The 18,646-nt window shown below is 36.8% G+C and overlaps 1 protein-coding gene across 1 annotated transcript in view; it reads right to left on the bottom strand.

Annotated features, from left to right (window-relative positions):
- C4H8orf34 (chromosome 4 C8orf34 homolog) overlaps positions 1 to 18,646 on the bottom strand; it is a 376,094-nt gene that overhangs the window by 221,730 nt on the left and 135,718 nt on the right. Inside the window, 2 exon segments of the mRNA XM_027577874.1 lie at positions 421 to 587; positions 10,118 to 10,290. Of these exon segments, the coding sequence (XP_027433675.1) occupies positions 421 to 587; positions 10,118 to 10,290 (340 nt within the window).

Raw genomic sequence — 18,646 nt, 5'->3', positions numbered from 1 at the left:
CTGTATTTTTCTAAAACATCCTTGAAGCAACAGGGGAATATCTTGGGATGAGGGCTGAAATATGTATTTTGGATATATTTTATAGACAAAAGGTGATCAAGGCAATCATAATCAGAGAATAAAGCAGACAGACTTGAATTTTTATCACAATTGCACATGGAATAAAGCTTGAGCAAGGAGTCAGAAGGTAAAGTGCTGCATATACAAAGCACAAAATACAGTCTAATAAATACTTCACATGCTTAGGTGATTTCAACTTAGTTCTTACATGCAACTTCGTGAAAGGCTAATGTTTAAAGTATGTGTTAAACGATTTCTTTCCCCTAAGACAAAACTATTCAAAAACTTTAAAATCTCTTAATCACTATACATTTTTACAATGCCAGAGAAGAAGGAGAAATTATTAATTTTTAAAATTACCCAGCAATTCCATTGCATCATCTTCATTATCAATATCTTCTTCTGTTACAGATGGGGTAGGGCTGTGGAGAGACTCAAAAGAATCTTGAGAGAGCATTGCTGCCAGAAGTTTCTTATGTTGTTGTTGCTGTTGTTTTAATCCTTTAGTCTTGGGCTCCACCTTTAAGCTGAAGAAATATTTAAATGTTAGTTTTCAGCGATGACAACTCTATCAGTTAGCTGTGGTAAAGAAATCTACAACCAAATTTTCTTTCTTTTTTCAAAAAATATTTTATTTATTCATTTGAGACACAGAGATAGAGAGAGAGAGAGAGCATGAGCAGTGGGAGAGGCAGAGGGAGAGGGAGAAGCAGACTCCCCGCTGAGCCAGGAGCCCGTTTGTGGGACTTGATCCCAGGACCCTGGGATCACGACCTGAGCCGAAGGCAGACACTTACCCATCTGAGCCAACCAGGCGCCCCTACAACCAAATTTTTCATTCGATTATCTTGCTATGTAAAATTATAGGCATATTAGTAATATTTTCCCTAAGGATAATGGAAATATAGACTGTCTTCTTTCCTAGACATCCTTTGGTACCTCACTAACCATATCGCAAGGGGGTATAGGTGAGAAATATGGCAAACGGAAACTCCTGCCCCATTTAAGGGAGGAGGTGCTAATCAGCTCCTACCAATTGTCGCTATGTCATAATGAAAGCCCACCGTTAATGGATTTTTCTGATTTTTTTAAAAGATGAGGCAGCAAATCCAGATTATTATATGAAATTCCTTGACTTACAAACAAATCCATGTCAAGAAAAACAAATGTAATGGGACAACTATTTTAACATACTATGACAAGATTATTTTTTTAAAGATTTTATTTATTAATTTGACAGAAAGAGAGAGACAGAGCACAAGTGGGGTGGAGGGGCAGAGGGAGAGGGAGAAGCAGGCTCCCCACTTAGCAGGGAGCCCAACGTGGGGGTTGATCCCAGGACACCAAGATCATGACCTGAGCCGAAGGCAGACTCTTTTTTTTTTTTTGTTATGTTAGTCACCATACAATAAATCATTAGTTTTTGATATAGCGATCCACACGATTCATTGTCAGATTCTTTACTGAATGAGCCACCCAGGCACCCCTGACAAGATTATTTTAAATGAAAATTTTAATTTTTTTAAAAAAAGATTTATTTGAGAGAGACAGCACGAGTGGGGAGAGAGGCAGAGAGAGAATCCTCAAGCACATTCCCTGCTGAGTACAGAGCGTGACCTGAGGCTTGATTCAGGACCCTAAGATCATGACCTGAGCTGAAATCAAGAGTTTGCCGCTTAACCAACTGAGCCACCCACAGACCCCAAAATTTTAATTTCTATGATTAAAATAAATTTCCTCATTGTTCTATCATGCTGCCTATGTCTTGGGGTAGGATGAGGTAAAAGAAAGGATGGATCCAGAACTGGTAAATAAATGTTTCTCAGTTTCTTCCAGTCTAGAGAGTCTGTAAATTTGGAAGAGTTTCTTTGTGATAAAGCTGGGCTCCTTTGGGTAAATGCTATCTTTCATGGTTCTCTCTCCCCCAACTTCTCAAGACAGTGTCTGACTAGACAACTTACAAGTCCAAAGAGCAATCATATATAGTTTCAAAAACTGTCCCAAAGTTTTTCTCTTCTCTGTAATCCAATTTCTTTTCATGTTATTGCCCAAAGGAAGGAAATGCCAAATGTCACCCCATGAAAGAAAAAGACATGATATGTAGAAGAAGTCTTCCCCAAGCAGGATGGAAAGATAATCTTTTCTATATTCAGAAGGAGGGCCCATAAGGCAAATGGGTTAAATGAATTGTCCCCACTGCCACCAGGCCAAAATGCAGAGGTAGCTTAGTAAAAAACAAAAACATAGAACCAACCAGATAAATTTCAGGGCACAGACCAGAACATTTCAAACTGTCTTAATAGAAGTACCAGGTTTAACACTGTCTAAGAAGACAATGGAAAACAGCAAAATGACATTGTATGTCATCAGTGGGCAAAGATCAATGAACCCTACCTCATTGGTTCACCTCCAAGTTATGGTGAATATGTTAGAGAAGGCCAGGGGAAATAGGGATGGAGAAAAAGCTTTTATTTTTCCACATTAATGCTAGTTAATAAATGTAGAAGGAAAGACAGAATCAGAAAATCACCATTTTGCAACCACCAACATAGTAACTGTTTGGGTAAGAATCATCAGTGGATACTAATGCCCTTTGCTAAAAGATTGTTGGGGGAGGTGGACTGTCCAGAATCTCAAGGTGGGGGTGCCTGGGTGGCTCAGTCGTTAAGTGTCTGCCTTCAGCTCAGGTCATGATCCCGGGATCCTGGGATCGAGCCCCGCGTCGGGCTCCCTGCTCAGCGGGAAGCCTGCTTCTCCCTCTCCCACTCACCCTGCTTGTGTTCCCTCTCTTGCTGTCTCGCTCTCTGTCAAATAAATAAATAAAATCTTAAAAAAAAAATCTCAAGGTGTTTTCAACAGATCACTAACATTTTTAATTGTTTTTTTGGCTTTGAAATAATTACAGATTTACATGTAATTCTAAGAAATGATACAAAGAGATCCTGTGCACTCTTTACACTGTTTCCTTCAATAACATTATCTTATAAAACTAGAATACAATATTATAACCAGGATCCTGACAATGATACGATTTTCCAATCTTATTCAGATTTCCCATTTTAATTGTACTCATTTGTGTGTGTATGCCTGCATGTATTTAGTTCTAGGTAATTTTAGTACTTGTGTAGGTTTGTGTATCATATATCCACCACCAAAACCAAGATACAGACCATTTCAAACACCACAAGGCTCTTTTCTAGCCATTCTTGCTTTCTGCCATCTGCCTTCTTCCCTGTCTCTAATCCCTGGCAACTAACTACTAGTCTGTTCTCCATTCTTTTAATCTTGTCATTTCTAGAATATTATATACATGGGATCATATAATTTTAAGATTGGCTTTTTCAGGCATTCTAAATCCCCGGAGATTCATTCATGCTGTTGCATGTATCAATAGTCCGTTCCTTTTCTTTGCTCTGTAGTATCCCATGGCATGGATATACTTCAGTTTATCTAACCATTCAAACATTGAAGGACATCTAGGTTAAGTTTTTTGGCTATTATGATGGAGTTGCTATGAACATTTGTATACATTCTTTTGTGTGAACGTAAGTTTTCATTTATTTGAGACAAGTGTCCAAGAGTGCAACAGCTGGGTCATATGGTATTTGCATGGTTAGTTTTATATAAAACTCTCAGGCTATTTTCCAGAGCGACTATGACATTTACATTCCTGGAAGGGTCATCAGTTGAACATGAGGACTGAGGAGAAGTGCTGGAGGTTTGAGGAGACAAGAAAAGGCATGCAATCATCACTGAGGAGCATGGACATGTGAACAGACTAGGTGAACGCAGAGTATCTTTGGGCAGGACCAATGACTTTCTGGAGTTTGGTGGCCACGAATTCACAGTGACACCCGTCAGTGTGGCCATGTGTTCTTCTCCAGTCTATGCCAGTTCAGCCACAAAATAGGCAAAGAGTTAGATTTAAATAGGATAGTTTTACCACACAAGGAAAACAAAGGACAAGAGAGGTAAGGGAACTAGGATATATTCAATAAATAGATCACAATAATGAGCCAAAAATAAAAACTTGCTGAGTGGCAAGGGAAACTCAGTGGAACCAGTGTATTTGGGTCCCAGTTAAAGCTGGGTACCGGAGGGAATGAACTAGAAAGACAGGAGGTGTAGTCAGAGAGTGAAATATACAGAAATTGACATTAGAGTTTGCAGTTAATAATAATGAGACCTACATATAACAGAGGGAATAAGTGATTGAAGTAGGGTGGAATTCAGGATCAGTGGTGAAGTGCAGGCAAAGGAAGGAGAGGCTAGGTTTGGGGAAGAATCATCAATGTGGATATTAACTTCATCAAGATAGGAAGGGTGTTGGGGAGTGTCAGTTGAGCCGGATGCTTGCATATTTAGGAAAAAGAGAATGACCTGGGAATTGATGAATTATTGCTACAAGAAGTGGTAGAAGATTACCATGTGAAAAACATGGAATTCAGAACCAGAGACTTTTTTTAGGGGGAAAGGAGACAGCAAGGTCCACAAGCAGGAAAGGGGAGCAAGGATGATACCTTCCTCTCTTCCAGCTCCGTAACCTATAGACTGTAGAAGTGAAAATTACAACATTAGAAAATACCGCCCTGCCTCAGGGAAGCAGGACTCTTACTGCAGACAAGTGGTGAGTGGGATGGGGAGAGATGGGGTGCAGGGTCTTTCTAAGAGCACTTAGGGCTCTGGACCCCCTCTCATCCCAACCTCGAACCTAAACTTTGATGATAAGGGGATTCTTAGAACTCCTTTCTGAAGAAAGGTGGCATAGCAAAGCACTTAAGGGCACAGAATTTGCAGCAAGACAGACTGGCTCAGCTACTTAATAGTTGTACAATCTTGGGACTGATGCAACTGCTTCAGGACTTGGTTTCCTTATTCCTAAAATACAGATAATAATGTTTCATGAGGATGAAATGAAGTAAGAGATATAAAGCCCTGACAGCAGCCACTAAATGGCAGTTAATACCATTATGTGCTCAATGAACACAATGTGCAGCATCCTAGATATTTACATGTGTTTCCTTGAGCGGTATATCCCACATAGAAAGAAAGGGAATCAGAAAGGGGCCTTACAAAAAAGAAGAGCAGTTAATACTTCAATGTGGTGAATATACTCTAGAACTGCATTTTACTTTGGTTCAAAAAGATAAATTCTAAACCAGATCAAATTGAAAAGGATGGTTTAACGAGGCTACCCTCCCCGCCCCCGCCAGCTAACCTATCTAGGTGGAACATTCCTCCCACTCCTGATGGCCTACATTCTGACCATTGTTCCCCTCCTCCTGACCCCACACTTCCCTGGGTGCCTGACGCTGCTTTTTTTGTTTCATATTCTTGTTTCTGAACACAGGTTGGTAAGTATTAGTTTTATCTGACCCCAGGTGCTCTTTTTCGTAGAAAACTGGATTATTCCTCTCTTGACCCATCTCCTAAGCTTGTTTAGTTCACCACTGCAGCCTAGCAGGCAGAATCTGTGCCCTTCCTCTCGACTCTAGTCAGAAATCAAAGGACTCTCTTTGCAATAAGGCCCAGGTTGTTGAAGAGATCATAAAAAGTTTCACACTGAATTGTTGCATTTTGGTTTATGCATAAGAGCTCTTTTTTTTTTAACATGTCTAGATGTGGTGTTTTTATAATTAATTTAGCAGACATTTATTAAGTGCTTTTTATATACCACGGATTGTGGGTACTGTACTAGAGAAATAAGACATATCTCCTTGTCATTCTCCTCATTTGAAAGTAAGTACTTTGAATCTGGGATGTTCTTTTTCATATGGGTCCCACCTAGTATCTAGCACATACTCACTTTTTCTTCCTGAACCCCATTTTTTAATACTCTAAATAAAATAAGAATTTAAGAAGATGTATATGAGTCTTACAACTTGACAGATATGAAAATCGAGGGAAATATATTGACAGTGAAACAGAAAAAGGAAAACTATGTAGATTGGGATGTCGAAGATAAGGAACAAATGGCAGATTATAAATGCATAACTCCCGGGCACCTGGGTGGCTCAGATGGTTAAGCATCTGCCTTTGGCTCAGATCATAATCCCAGGGTCCTGGGATTGAGCCCTGCGTCAGGCTCCCTGCTCGGCGGGAAGCCTGCTTCTCTCTCTCCCTCTATTGCTCCCCCTGCTTGTGCTCTCTCTCTCTGTCAAAATAAATAAAATCTTAAAAAAAATAAATTAAAAAAATGCATAACTCCTATTCAACAGCCAACAATGACCAAGATCATTTCATGAAGGTTGAAGCAAGTGTTTTCCTGAGTCTCATGAAAATACATGGTTTGGTCATGAAGATAATGCTAGGCTATGAGTCCTAGACAGTAAGTCCAAGATGTTGCCTGTCTCGTAAGAGACCACCTGTGAGTCTATGAGTCCATAGGTAACTAGCAATGTGTTTCATAAAATAATAACTTGAGTTAGGATATGTATTTCCTAAAGAAATAAATGAATAAATGAGAAAGAACAAATTTTGAACATATCAAAATGACCTCATCAACATTCCGAAATAAATGCATGACTTAGTTACATACTTTTGGATTGAAAAAAGAAATGTGTGAATCATAAGGTACATTCTTTAATATATATTTTAGATATTTTTAAGGCCTCTGTTCTTTGATTCCTTTGACAGATTAATTTTTGATTAATCAATATTCTTTCTCCTTAAAATTTACATTTAGAATATCCCTAAATTACTAAACTCAATTCAGTTTCTGGCATATGTATTACATATTTTCTATCATGTCCAAAATAGCCAAAATCTGACAATATTAAGGTTCTTTTTTCTTGGACTTCTTATGTAAAATAGTGCCCTTTATTAATTTTCTTCCTTCTTATTCTGGTTCATTTTCCATCTTGCCACTTATCACTACTTGAATTTATGGTATATATTTGTATATTTGCTTGTTTATTATTTGTCTTTTGCTGCCAATTGAGGAAGCTCTAAAAGAAGGGGAACTTTTCCAGGCTTTGTTAACAGATACATCAGAAGAAATTAGGAGCTTTAATGAAAAGAAACATTTCTTAATGGAAAGTGAAGTTAGCTTTTATTTTAATATTTAATACATATTTCTAAATTATAAGATTTTCTATTCATTTTATGGCATACTTACCATCTAATAACAATGCTCACTTAACAAAGCCAATTCACCAGATCTATAATATTTATTGATATTATTCTTACTTTCATGAAGTGGTTAAGCTTAGAGGAGCTTCATCAGGTTTTCAAGGCTTGATAAGCCTATTTATAAATTCACATTACAATTTAGCTAGTAATTTTAAGAAATCCATTACCCAGCTATTGCAAAGTTTAATTAAGATGGCTTAAAATAGAAAAAAAAGATAGCTTAAAACAGAATTATATAGATCTATTACACTCAATTTTTATTTACATTTACATTATCAACGTGTGATTATTTTTAATATTTCTAAATGTGCAATAAACACAGGATTTCCCACTAAATGGCTAGAGAAGCCATAGCAGTTCATGCCCATTGGTGGTATGAGAAAGCCTTCAATTATTCCCCAATGTATTCACCTCTCTCTTTTATAAATTCCTGTTTTCTTGCTTAGATGCTTTAATTTCTTTCTTAAACTTAATAGAACCTTTTGAAAAATCTAAGAAAGATGTGTCAGGAAAATGCCCATGTCCACAGAGCCTTGTCCACAGAATTTAATTTCAGGAGATTCAGAGATCTCTTGGGTCCATCCAGAGACCATGGACGGGTCAGGGACCCCATGTCAGTCACTCTTGTCTCTAATCCCTGGCAACTACTAGTTTATGGAGAAACTATAAACTAATTTCTCCATAAACTAGTAGTTTACTAAACTACTAAACTACTATTAGTTTCTCCATATTGCCCTCATAACTGGTTTCATTTTAACCAGCACTTAACCCTTCAGGTGACAGCTCTGTGTACTAAAGTTGCTGACCCTCTTCATACAATGTCCCATATGCAGGACCTAAGGAGAAAAGTTGGCTATGTACTAAAGATGGAGTGTTGTAATAACAGCCATTCAAATTAGACTTGAGCAATTAACAGGAAAAACTGTGATAGGAAGGGGCAAAAAGTTAGGATAGACTATAAACAACCCTTCTTATAAATAAGCTTTATTTAGCAGATGTCTACTCACAGCCTTCTATGTGCCTCCTTCACTCACACAACAGATGTCTATTGGTAATGACAATGCACCAGGCCCAGTAGGGGAGAGAAAAATGGAAGAAGTCATCCTTGAAAATTAAATCTTCTCATTCCAAAGCCTAGAATACCACTTAGCCTGTTAATGTTTAAGACCGTTATACTACAAGTTCATTACTCTTTAAAGGCAAAAGCTAATGCTCTAGTTATAGCCTCTAGAGTCATTAAAAAATTTCTCCCAATCCATTTTTATTCATCCAATTCAAATCTAATGCTATGTGAGTTCCTGATATAAATTCGGAATCCTGTTTGGTATTAGAAGATGTGAGAGATACCGTTTCTAACCCATAGTTTATTGCTACTCTTTAAACTAAGTTCAGATATGCATGCATTCTTTCTGCTCTGATGGGGCATTGGGGTGGGATTTCACCTGTCTTCATTTCATACAGAATACCTCAATTCATGATTTAAAGATAGAGAACAGTAACACTAAGAAAAACTTCATAACAAATACTTGAGAGAGGTCTTCATGGGTTGAGTTTTCTTGGACAGGGATTTGACTTGGATTGAAGGAAAGATTCCCCTTTATTGGGTATTCAAGAGGGAATCAGAGCTCACTGAAGCTAGGAAGAAAATAGAAGCACTAACATTTGCAATAAATAGCTCCGATTATTATTATGACTAAATGAAAGCAAAATGAAAGTTGACATTTCTCTACTTTACATTATAGATCTGGCAATGACTAAAGATGAAGGTCTAGTGGGTTTCATAAGTCTGGTATTAAAAATAAAATTACCTTCATTGACAGGTGAAATTGATCTGGCATTTCACAAAAGAAGGTAAATGGATTTTTTAAAATGGCTTTCTTCTCCTTACATGGGACCACACTTCAACTATTTAAATAATTTAAAAGTTATTTCTCATGGAAACAGAATCAATTTTCTATATGCCTAAAGCACATTAATGAGTATTCTGAATTTCCTTCCTTCTAGCCAAGTGATAAGTCAAAGTAAAAACCCCCCAAAAGCTATTACATTGTAGAAAATACAATTTTCTCCTTGAGAAAGAACAGTTATTGGTTGCTGCCAAATTTAATGTAGGAAATACAAAGTTACTGTGGCTATGCTATGCATAGGAAAATCTCTTCTGTGGTGGTCATCTAGCAGCACCCAAAGAAAGTTGTGGCTCTCTTACATTCAATTCATGAGCATTTAAATCCATTTTCTCAGGCTCATGTAAGCCGTGCCTCCATAATGCTTTTTCACTCCAACTTCCTTGTGGAAGTTTTCATTTTGAGGTTTTACTCACTGTGGTTGGTGTTGCAAAACAAGAAAAAGGTTGTTCTGAATATACTTTTTTCTAATAAATATGAAACTTTCAAATTCAAAAATCATAAATGCTTCCAAAATTAAACAAAGAAAATGAATTATGTTCAATCATAGTTACCAACTCTAAATTTAAATGGTTCTAAACGGAAGTTTTTCTCTCTTATTCTACATTAACTCTGCTTCATGTGGTCTATTATAAATAGTTTTCTTCTTGTTGATCAACTACATCTCTCTGGTAAATGAGAAGCTCCTTCATCTCCAGTTCTTAATAGTCAGCCATTCCCTGCCCAGCATTATAGTGGGTCTTGACTGACAACCTATGTCTTTGAAATTATTTCTCTATTTGGTTTTAGTAGCAAAGAGATGGTGATTTTCTTAGATATAAAGAAAAAATTAAAACCAAAATCTAAAAGCAATCTAGTAAAACTTTAATTTTAAAAGAGAAATTAATTTGTATCTCAACCCAGTATAATCTTCTATATAAAATTGCTAAGTTATTTCATCAAAATCACACCCTTGGATTTATTTCCCTGTTAGCTTTTAACGATCAACAATATTCAGAATCTTAGAAGACATCTCATCTCACCTTCCTGCAGGGCTAGAGCTATTATCTTCATTTTCCCATTGTTCATTTTTACTTCTTGGAACTGGGGGCTGTAGCATTTCAGCGGCTAGTGGGTCAGCATCATTCTCTTCTCGACCAATCCATTCTCCAATCACACGGGGTCTCAGAAGAGAAGAATTAAACGCCACTGTTTCCTAAAGAGAAAAGAATGTACTGACTCAGACGCCTTATTCTTTTTTTTTTTTAAAGATTTTATTTATTTGACAGAGAGAGCACAAGCAGAGGGAGAGGGAGAAGCAGGCTCCCGACTGAGCAGGGAACCCGATGAGGGACTTGATCCCAGGACCCTGAGATCATGACCTGAGCCGAAGGCAGCCGCTTAACCGACTGAACCACCCAGGCATCCCTCAGATGACTTATTCTTATTAATGGGACAACAGGGAAATAATTTCGTCTAGAGTTTTGATTGCCTCTGCAAATCAAAATGTTCCTTTTTTCTTTCTGTTGACTTAAAATTTCAGGTCTCTCCATTTCTATTAGGTGACTTACTCTATGTAATTTGTGCTGACTCCTGAAGGTCACTGTGACAAAGGATCCAGGAGTGAAACCTTTGATTTGCATTTGGAAGGCTGCATATGTGTTCTTAGGAAGGAGGAGTGGAGACTAGCATTTGTGACAGAAGGAAAAGTGTGTGGCAAGGCTCCCACAGTGAAAGAGCTTAGCGTTGCTGGGAAATGGTAAATAATTTCTTAGGAGGAAACTGGTGTGAGGTCAGGGAATAAAGTCAATAGTGGTGGAAGGGTGGATTGCCTCCAATTGTGGGACAGTCTGGACTTGTAGGGATCCAGTAGAGGTTGGAAGCAGGGCAATATCAATGACAGGTATGGTGTGCTAATTCAAAAAATGCTAAAGTGATTCAACAGTCTTGCATAAATCACAGTGCTCAGCAATATATGTTAAGAAAAAAAAAGAAGAAGATAGCAGGAGGGGAAGAATGAAGGGGGGGAAAACTGGAGGGGGAGATGAACCATGAGAGATGATGGACTCTGAAAAACAAACTGAGTGTTCTAGTGGGTGGTGGGGGAATGCGTTAGTCTGGTGATGGGTATTAAAGAGGGCACGTTCTGCATGGAGCACTGGGTGTTATGCACAAACAATGAATCATGGAACACTACATCAAAAACTAATGATGTAATGTATGGGGATTAACATAACAATAAAAAATTTAAAGAAAAAAATGCTAAAGTGACCTCTTTTCATAGATTTTCAGAGGATGTGGGTCTTAAAATGATACTTAACCTATTTAAATCATTTAATAATTTGAAGGGTACTAGAATACTGAATGTGTGTAATTGCTGGAGGTATCTCAGTAAGTGGGGAAAAAGGTTAAAAGCAATGCCTACTCTATGATCTTAGGTTTGTTTTAAAAATTCATATGGGTGTATATCAAGATTTTGTGCTGGTCTCAGCCTCTCAATAACCAATGTTGTGGTTATGATTACAAGATGGCCTTCAGCAATAGCCATCAGGAGACTTTGAAAAATTAAAAGTTTATTGCTCCTAAGACCTGCAAATTATACAGCACACCTGGGGGCCACACACTGAGGTCACAGGTAGAGAGAGAGAAAGAAAGAGAGCTAGCAATCAAAATGCTGCGGTTCTGCTTTTATTGGGGTTGAGGATGGAAGCCTAAGGTTTTGTGGGCTCACTCTTTATTGGTCAATTTAAAAAATAAGAATAAGAATTAAAAGCATGGGGAGAGAAAAAACAAGTGGCCCAAATGGTCAATAATTGAAATCAACCAAGATCTCTAAAACAAAAGAGCTTCAGTCAGGGGAGGTGGCCTGGACCTTTATCTAGTCTACTATGGCTAACAATGTCAGCCATAGTAGATTTTTTGATCAGAAATCAAAAATTTCTGATATTTCTGTCAGAAATAGCCATCTTTGAAGTAGACACTTTGACAATCAAGTTTAAGTGGGGCACTTGCATTACAAAAAGAAAAAAAAAACAATTGTTAGGGCTTATACTACAATCCATCATTCATACAGTAATTACTCACTTATTAATTTTCTTATATTTATTAAGACCCACTGTGTGCCAGACACTGCTTTATTTGTTGGGAAAAACAATTGTAAGACCAAAATTTGGTGGTTTTATATGAACAGAGGGACTACAGGTAATTTTAGTTTCTTCTTTTTGTGTTTCTATGTCTTTGCAATATTATGATAAATATATATTTGTCTTATAATGAGAAAAAGTGGTTTTAATTTTTAAAATTTTATAATGTTATGTTAGTCACCATACAATACATCATTAGTTTTTGATGTGATGATTCACAATCCATTGTTTTAGTATAACACCCAGTGCTCCATGCAATACGTGCCCTCCTTAATACCCATCACCACGCTAACCAACCCCCCGCACCCAAAGCCCTGTTTCTCAGTGTCCATAGTCTCTCACGGTTCATCTCTCCCTCCGATTTCCCCTGAGAAAAAATGCATTTTAAAAATAACCTGATCTGAGAAACACAGGCTTGACTTAAATTATGTTTCCCTATAGTTTTTAGTATTACAAGAGTTCTGAATAATTCCTTAAAAATTCAGACCTGGTCTTCTGAGTCTTTACAATTCTCCAAAATATTATACAAATACAATACAATGCAAATATGGTATAACAATATGTACAATGTAATATTAATTAGTATACAAATATAACACCAAAGGAAACATGAAATATGATGACATATTTGATGAATATTTATCCAAGTCATATCAAGGGATAGAAAGTAGTTGGATATCTTAATACTGATTTCCTAGCCCACATGAAAATGTACCAGATAAGTTTTAGTAATAGGTATTTTTATAACACAGCAAATAATCTGAATTCTTTCTGTATTTATGTTCCCATCGTCAGGAAATCAAAGCACTATAATGGCTTTCAGCTGTGAAATCATGCAATCAAATTATTGTTTTGAAATTACTAGAAAGGCACATTCACCTATCACAATTTAATATCATTTGAAGTATAACAAAATTAACATCAATATTGTTAAATCTTAAACCTGTATTTGCTTTTAAAAGCAAACTGAAGTCATGTTTTAGAGTTTTAAAAAATTATAAACATATTTACAGCCTCAGAATCAATTCTTGCCTGTGTCTGAAGTGCTACTTATTTTGTGAATTTCACTTTCTCCAAATGTAAAACAGTGATGATGGGAACTATAAAACCTACTGTATCAACTGAGTTCATAGGTAAGCACAGTTAAACCACAGAATTATGTACATTTCCTAGATACAATTATTTAAGGATGTGGACTATATTAAAACCACTTCTACATGTGTGATATAACTGGGGGAAAAATGGTAAACAGAACTGCAAGAATGGCCAAGTTGGGTGAAAATAAATCCTTGGTTGTCAATATGGGCAGAGTAACAGAACAGAGACTTGATGTGACAAATTTTCAACCTCTGAAGTTTTATTTTATAGATAGAGTATTAAAAAGGTTGGATAATTGGGGCGCCTGGGTGGCTCAGCAGTTGAGCGTCTGCCTTCGGCTCGGGTCATGGTCCCAGGGTCCTGGGATCGAGCCCTGCATCGGGCTCCCCGCTCGGCAGGAGGCTTGCTTCTGCCTCTCCCTCTCCCCCTGCTTATGTGCCCTCTCTCTCTGTGTCTGTCTCTGTCAAATAAATAATCTAAAAAATTTTAAAAAAATAAAAAGTTTGGATAATTAAGTTCAATATTATTAATCTCATTTATGTAATAAAGCAGAATTGGGCTTAGAGATTTGTCCTATTATAAGCTCAACAGATAAGAATGGGGACAAAGAGACTGACCACTGTAACAACAGAAAGGAGTGGGTTTGGACACTGTAAATGAAAAATGTGAAACAGAATTTAGAGTTGAATATGATCAAAAGTTGAGAGCTGAAGAGAATCAGAAATAACTCCCTGGTTGCTTACTGGGAAATTAAATAAAATGATAGATGCCATTGCTGTTGGAAAAGTAGAGCACTGAGAGGCTAATTCGTTTGATATGCAGCCTGTTTAACACTGGATGGCAGCAGAAATTTCAGTGAGAAATAGCTGATGAACAAAACAATACAAAGAGCTGCAAAGAGGGTCAGAGGAGTTAGGAAGTGAGTATTTTACAGGTCAAAAAATGGGACTCTTAACTTTTTGTATTTTTCAGAATGATTAAACCTCTTTTGATACCTATGCTTTTTTGAAAATGTTATAGCTATAGAAATTATTGAATGTAATCTATTTACTTGTAATAGATTAAAATAGCAAATATTTCCTTGGATATATTGCTTATATTTGATTAAGTTAACATAAATTTTTATGAAAGGATTTCAATGAAGAAAAGCAGTTCTTAACACTATATACAACATACCACAAATGTCATTACAGAGCAAAAGAAATTTTAAAATGCGTATCAAAAGCAGTAACTTTTTTTTTTTTTTAAGATTTATTTATTTGACAGAGAGAGACACAGCGAGAGAGGGAACACAAGCAGGGGGAGTGGGAGAGGGAGAAGCAGGGAGCCCAATGCGGGGCTTGATCCCAGGACCCTGAGATCATGACCTGAGTTGAAGACAGACGCTTAATGACTGACACACCCCAAAAGCAGTAACTTCTTGAAAATATTTTAAGTACATGGTAAACAAATAATTTAAGGTGTCAATCTAAACAATGTAAATCCTAATTACTCTTTAAAAATGTATAAATACATATTCCTTTGCCATCCTAAGGATAGAGTCTCTAGAGGTTGAGATTCTTAAACAAGTATGTTGAAATTTAATAAAAGCATTTCTGGTCAAAAATTCAACCAAAGATTACAGATTTGCTTAGTATTTTCCATCAGCAGAAAGCTAACCTATCCAAGAAGCAATTACAGAAAACCAAGCCTACTTTCTCCAAGTAGCTTACTCTCACTGGCTAACTCACAATGGGTTCAACTGCTCTGACCACTTTATCACATTTGATCACACTCTGTGGTTTTTTTTCTTTTTTCTTTTATTTTTTAATTCCACTATGATTAACATACAGTGTTATATTAGTTCTAGGGTATAATATAGTGTTTCAACAATTCTACACATTACTCAGTGCTCATCATGATAAGTGTACTCTTAACCCCCTTCAACTATTTTGCCCATCCCCCCATCCCTCTGGTGGCTACCAATTTGTTCTCTATATTTAAGAGTCTTTTTTTTTCTTTTTTTATTTGGTTTGTTTCTTAAATTCTACATATGAGCGAAAACATCGTATTTGTCTTTCTCTGATTGACTTATTTCACTTAGCATTATATCCCCTAGATCCACCCATGTTTTTGCAAATGGCAAGATTTCATTTTCTTATGGCTAAGTAATATTACATTGTATATATGTATATATACACTACATCTTATCTATCCATTCATCTACTGACGGACACTTGGGTTGCTTCCATATTTTTGCTATTGTAAATAATGCTACAATATCTTTTTGAATAGTGTTTTCGTATTCTTTGGGTAAATACCCAGTAGTGGAATTGCTGGGTCATATGGTAGTTCTATTTTGAATCTTTTGAAGAACTTTCATACTGTTTTCCACAGTGGCTGCACCAGTTTGCATTCTCACCAACAGTACACGAGCGTTCCTTTTTCTCCACATCCTCACCACTTCTTTCTTGTATTTTTATTTTTAGCCATTCTGACAGGCATGAGATGATATCTCATTGTAATTTTGACTTGTATCTCCCTGATCATGAGTGATGTTGAGCATCTTTTCATGTGTCTGTTGGCCATCTGATGTCTTCTTTAGAGAAATGTCTGTTCACATCTTTGGCCCATTTTTAATTGGATTATTTGTTTTTTGGTGTTGAGTTGTATAAGTCTTTATATATTTTAGATACTAATCCCTTAGCAGCTATGTCATTTGCAAAAATCTTCTCCTATTCAGTAGGCTCTCTTCTAGTTTTGAAGACTGTGTCCTTTGCTGTGCAGAAGCTTTTTATTTTGATGTAGTCCTGGTAGTTTATTTTTGCTTTTGTTTCCCTTCCCTCATGAGACATATCTAGAAAAATGTTGCTACAGATGATGTCAGAGACATTACTGCCTATGCTGTGTTTTAGGATTTCTATGATTTCAGGTCTCACATTTAGGTCCTTAATCCATTTTGAGTTTATTTTTGTGTGTGGTGTAAGAAAAGTGGTCCAGTTTCATTCTGTTGCAAGTTGCTGTCCAGTTTTCCCAACACCATTTTTTTTAAAAGATTTTATTTATTTATTTGACAGAGAGAGAGAGAGCAGAAGCAGGGGGAGCAGCAGAGGGAGAGGGAGAAGTAGACTCCCCACTGAGCAGGGAGCCTGACTCGGGGCTCGATCCCAGGACCCTGGGATTATGACCTGAGCCAAAGGCAGATGCTTAACCGACTGAGCCACCTAGGTGCCCCCCAACACCATTTCTTGAAAGGATTTTTTCCCATTTAATATTCTTGTCTCCTCTGTCAAAGATTCATTGACCATATAATCGTAGGTTTATTTCTGGGCTCTCTATTCTGTTCTACTGATCTATGTGCCTATTTTGTGCCATTACTATACTGCTGTAATTATTACAGCATTGTAGTGTATCTTGAAATTGGAGATTGTGATACCTCCAGCTTTGTTAATCTTTTTCAAGACTGCTTTGGTTATTTGGGTTCTTTTGTGGTCCCATGAAAATTTTAGGATTATTTGTTATAGTTCTATGAAAAATGCTATTTGTATTTTGATAGGGATTGCATTAAGTCTATAGATTACTTTGGGTAATATGAACATTTTAACAATACTTGTTCTTGCAATCCATGAGCATGGACTATCTTTCCATTTGTTTGTGTCATTTTCAATTACTTTCATCAGTGTTTTATAGTTTACAGAGTACAGTTCTTTCACCTCCTTGGTTAAGTTTATTCCTAGGTCTGGAATGACTCCCACCAGCCCCTTTGCTCTGCAGGTCTCCTAAATGTCTCTGCCCCTCCACCACATGTTCTGAGATTAGCAAATAAATCTCAGGTACTTTCCAAACTGCTGCTTCTATACTGTATCTCAATAGGGCTGCTTGTCTGTTTTAGGGTGGGACTCAGTTTCCTATTACTCTCTGTCTCTCCCAGAGCCAAGCCCGCTGATTTTTTTAAGTTCCAGGTGTTTAGTCCCACTGACTCTAAGAACATTCAAAGTTAAGCCCCTCTGGTTTCCAAAGCCAAATGTTGTGGCTCCCAGTGCAGGTCCCTCATGCCTGGGGTGCCTAGTATGGGCTCTGCTCCTTCCACCTCCCTATGCCTATGTTGTCTCTCCCCATCATGGACAGTCTTAGGGGTTAACTTGTTTCCTGACCATGTCTCCACCCTTCCCACCACTTTCAATGTGGCCTCTTCTCTAAGTCCAACTGTGAAGAGTCTATTCTTTCAGTTCTTGGGTTGTTTTCTGCATTATTTACAGTGATGTGGGTTATCTAGGTATATCTGTGGGATGAGTTGTGCCTGGGATCCTCTTACTCTGCCATCTTCCCCAGAAGTCTGATTTCTCTTCTTAATAAATCAAGATGTTTATCGAAGCCTGAGATCACATCTTAAATGCCTTTGTTTCCTCCATATTAACTAGCATAATTATGACTTCATAAAATAAGCATAAAACTTGTGTAAATGAACTAAAAATAATTCATATAATGAAAACCAATGCAAATGTGGTTATGTTTAACTAAAAATTATATAAATGATTCATGTACAACACTGATTACATTTTTAAGCAACATAAGAAAGTCTACAAGATGTGATCTATTTAAAATCATTAAATATTTCTTACAAACTCTTAAGCTTTTGAGTACATTATTTTAATACTACCAGTTCAAAAAAGGAAAATTATGGAACACAAATCACACATTAAATGTTTAACAAAAAATTGCATTAAATGTTTAATTTAATAATCATTGTTAAGGTAATCCACACATTGAACTTGCATTAGAGTTTAAAGAAAGTAATGTAAGCAGATAGTTAAAAGTTTTTTTCCTACTGCTCCTTCTATTTTCTTCCAGCTTTGAGATATAATTAACGTACTCATCACTTCATATAATTACCATTGTGTGTGTGTGTGTGTGTGTGTGTGTGTGTGTGTGTGTGTGTGTGTGGTGAGAACTTTTTAAGATCCACTTTCTTAGCAACCTTCAAGTATACAATATAGTGTTGTAAACCTTAGTCACCATGCTGTGCATTAGATCCCCAGATCTTGTTCATCTTATAACTGGAAGTCTGCATCTGATCACTTGCACCCATTTCCTCCACACCCTCACCTCTGGCAACCACCACTCTACTCTCTCTTATTATAGGTTAGTTTTTTTTAGATTTCACAGATTAGTGAGATCATACAATATTTGTCCTTCTCTGGATGACTTATATCATTTAGCATAATGTCCTCAAGGTTCATCCACATTGTCATAATGACAATGGCAGGATTTCCTTCCTTTTTATGGCTGAATAAAATTCCATTATACTATATATATGATATATATTATTATATATATATAAATAATTACTTT

Source organism: Zalophus californianus, chromosome 4, assembly GCF_009762305.2.
Source record: "Zalophus californianus isolate mZalCal1 chromosome 4, mZalCal1.pri.v2, whole genome shotgun sequence".
Lineage (NCBI taxonomy): Eukaryota > Metazoa > Chordata > Mammalia > Carnivora > Otariidae > Zalophus > Zalophus californianus.
This window is presented reverse-complemented; position numbering and strand designations above follow the sequence as displayed.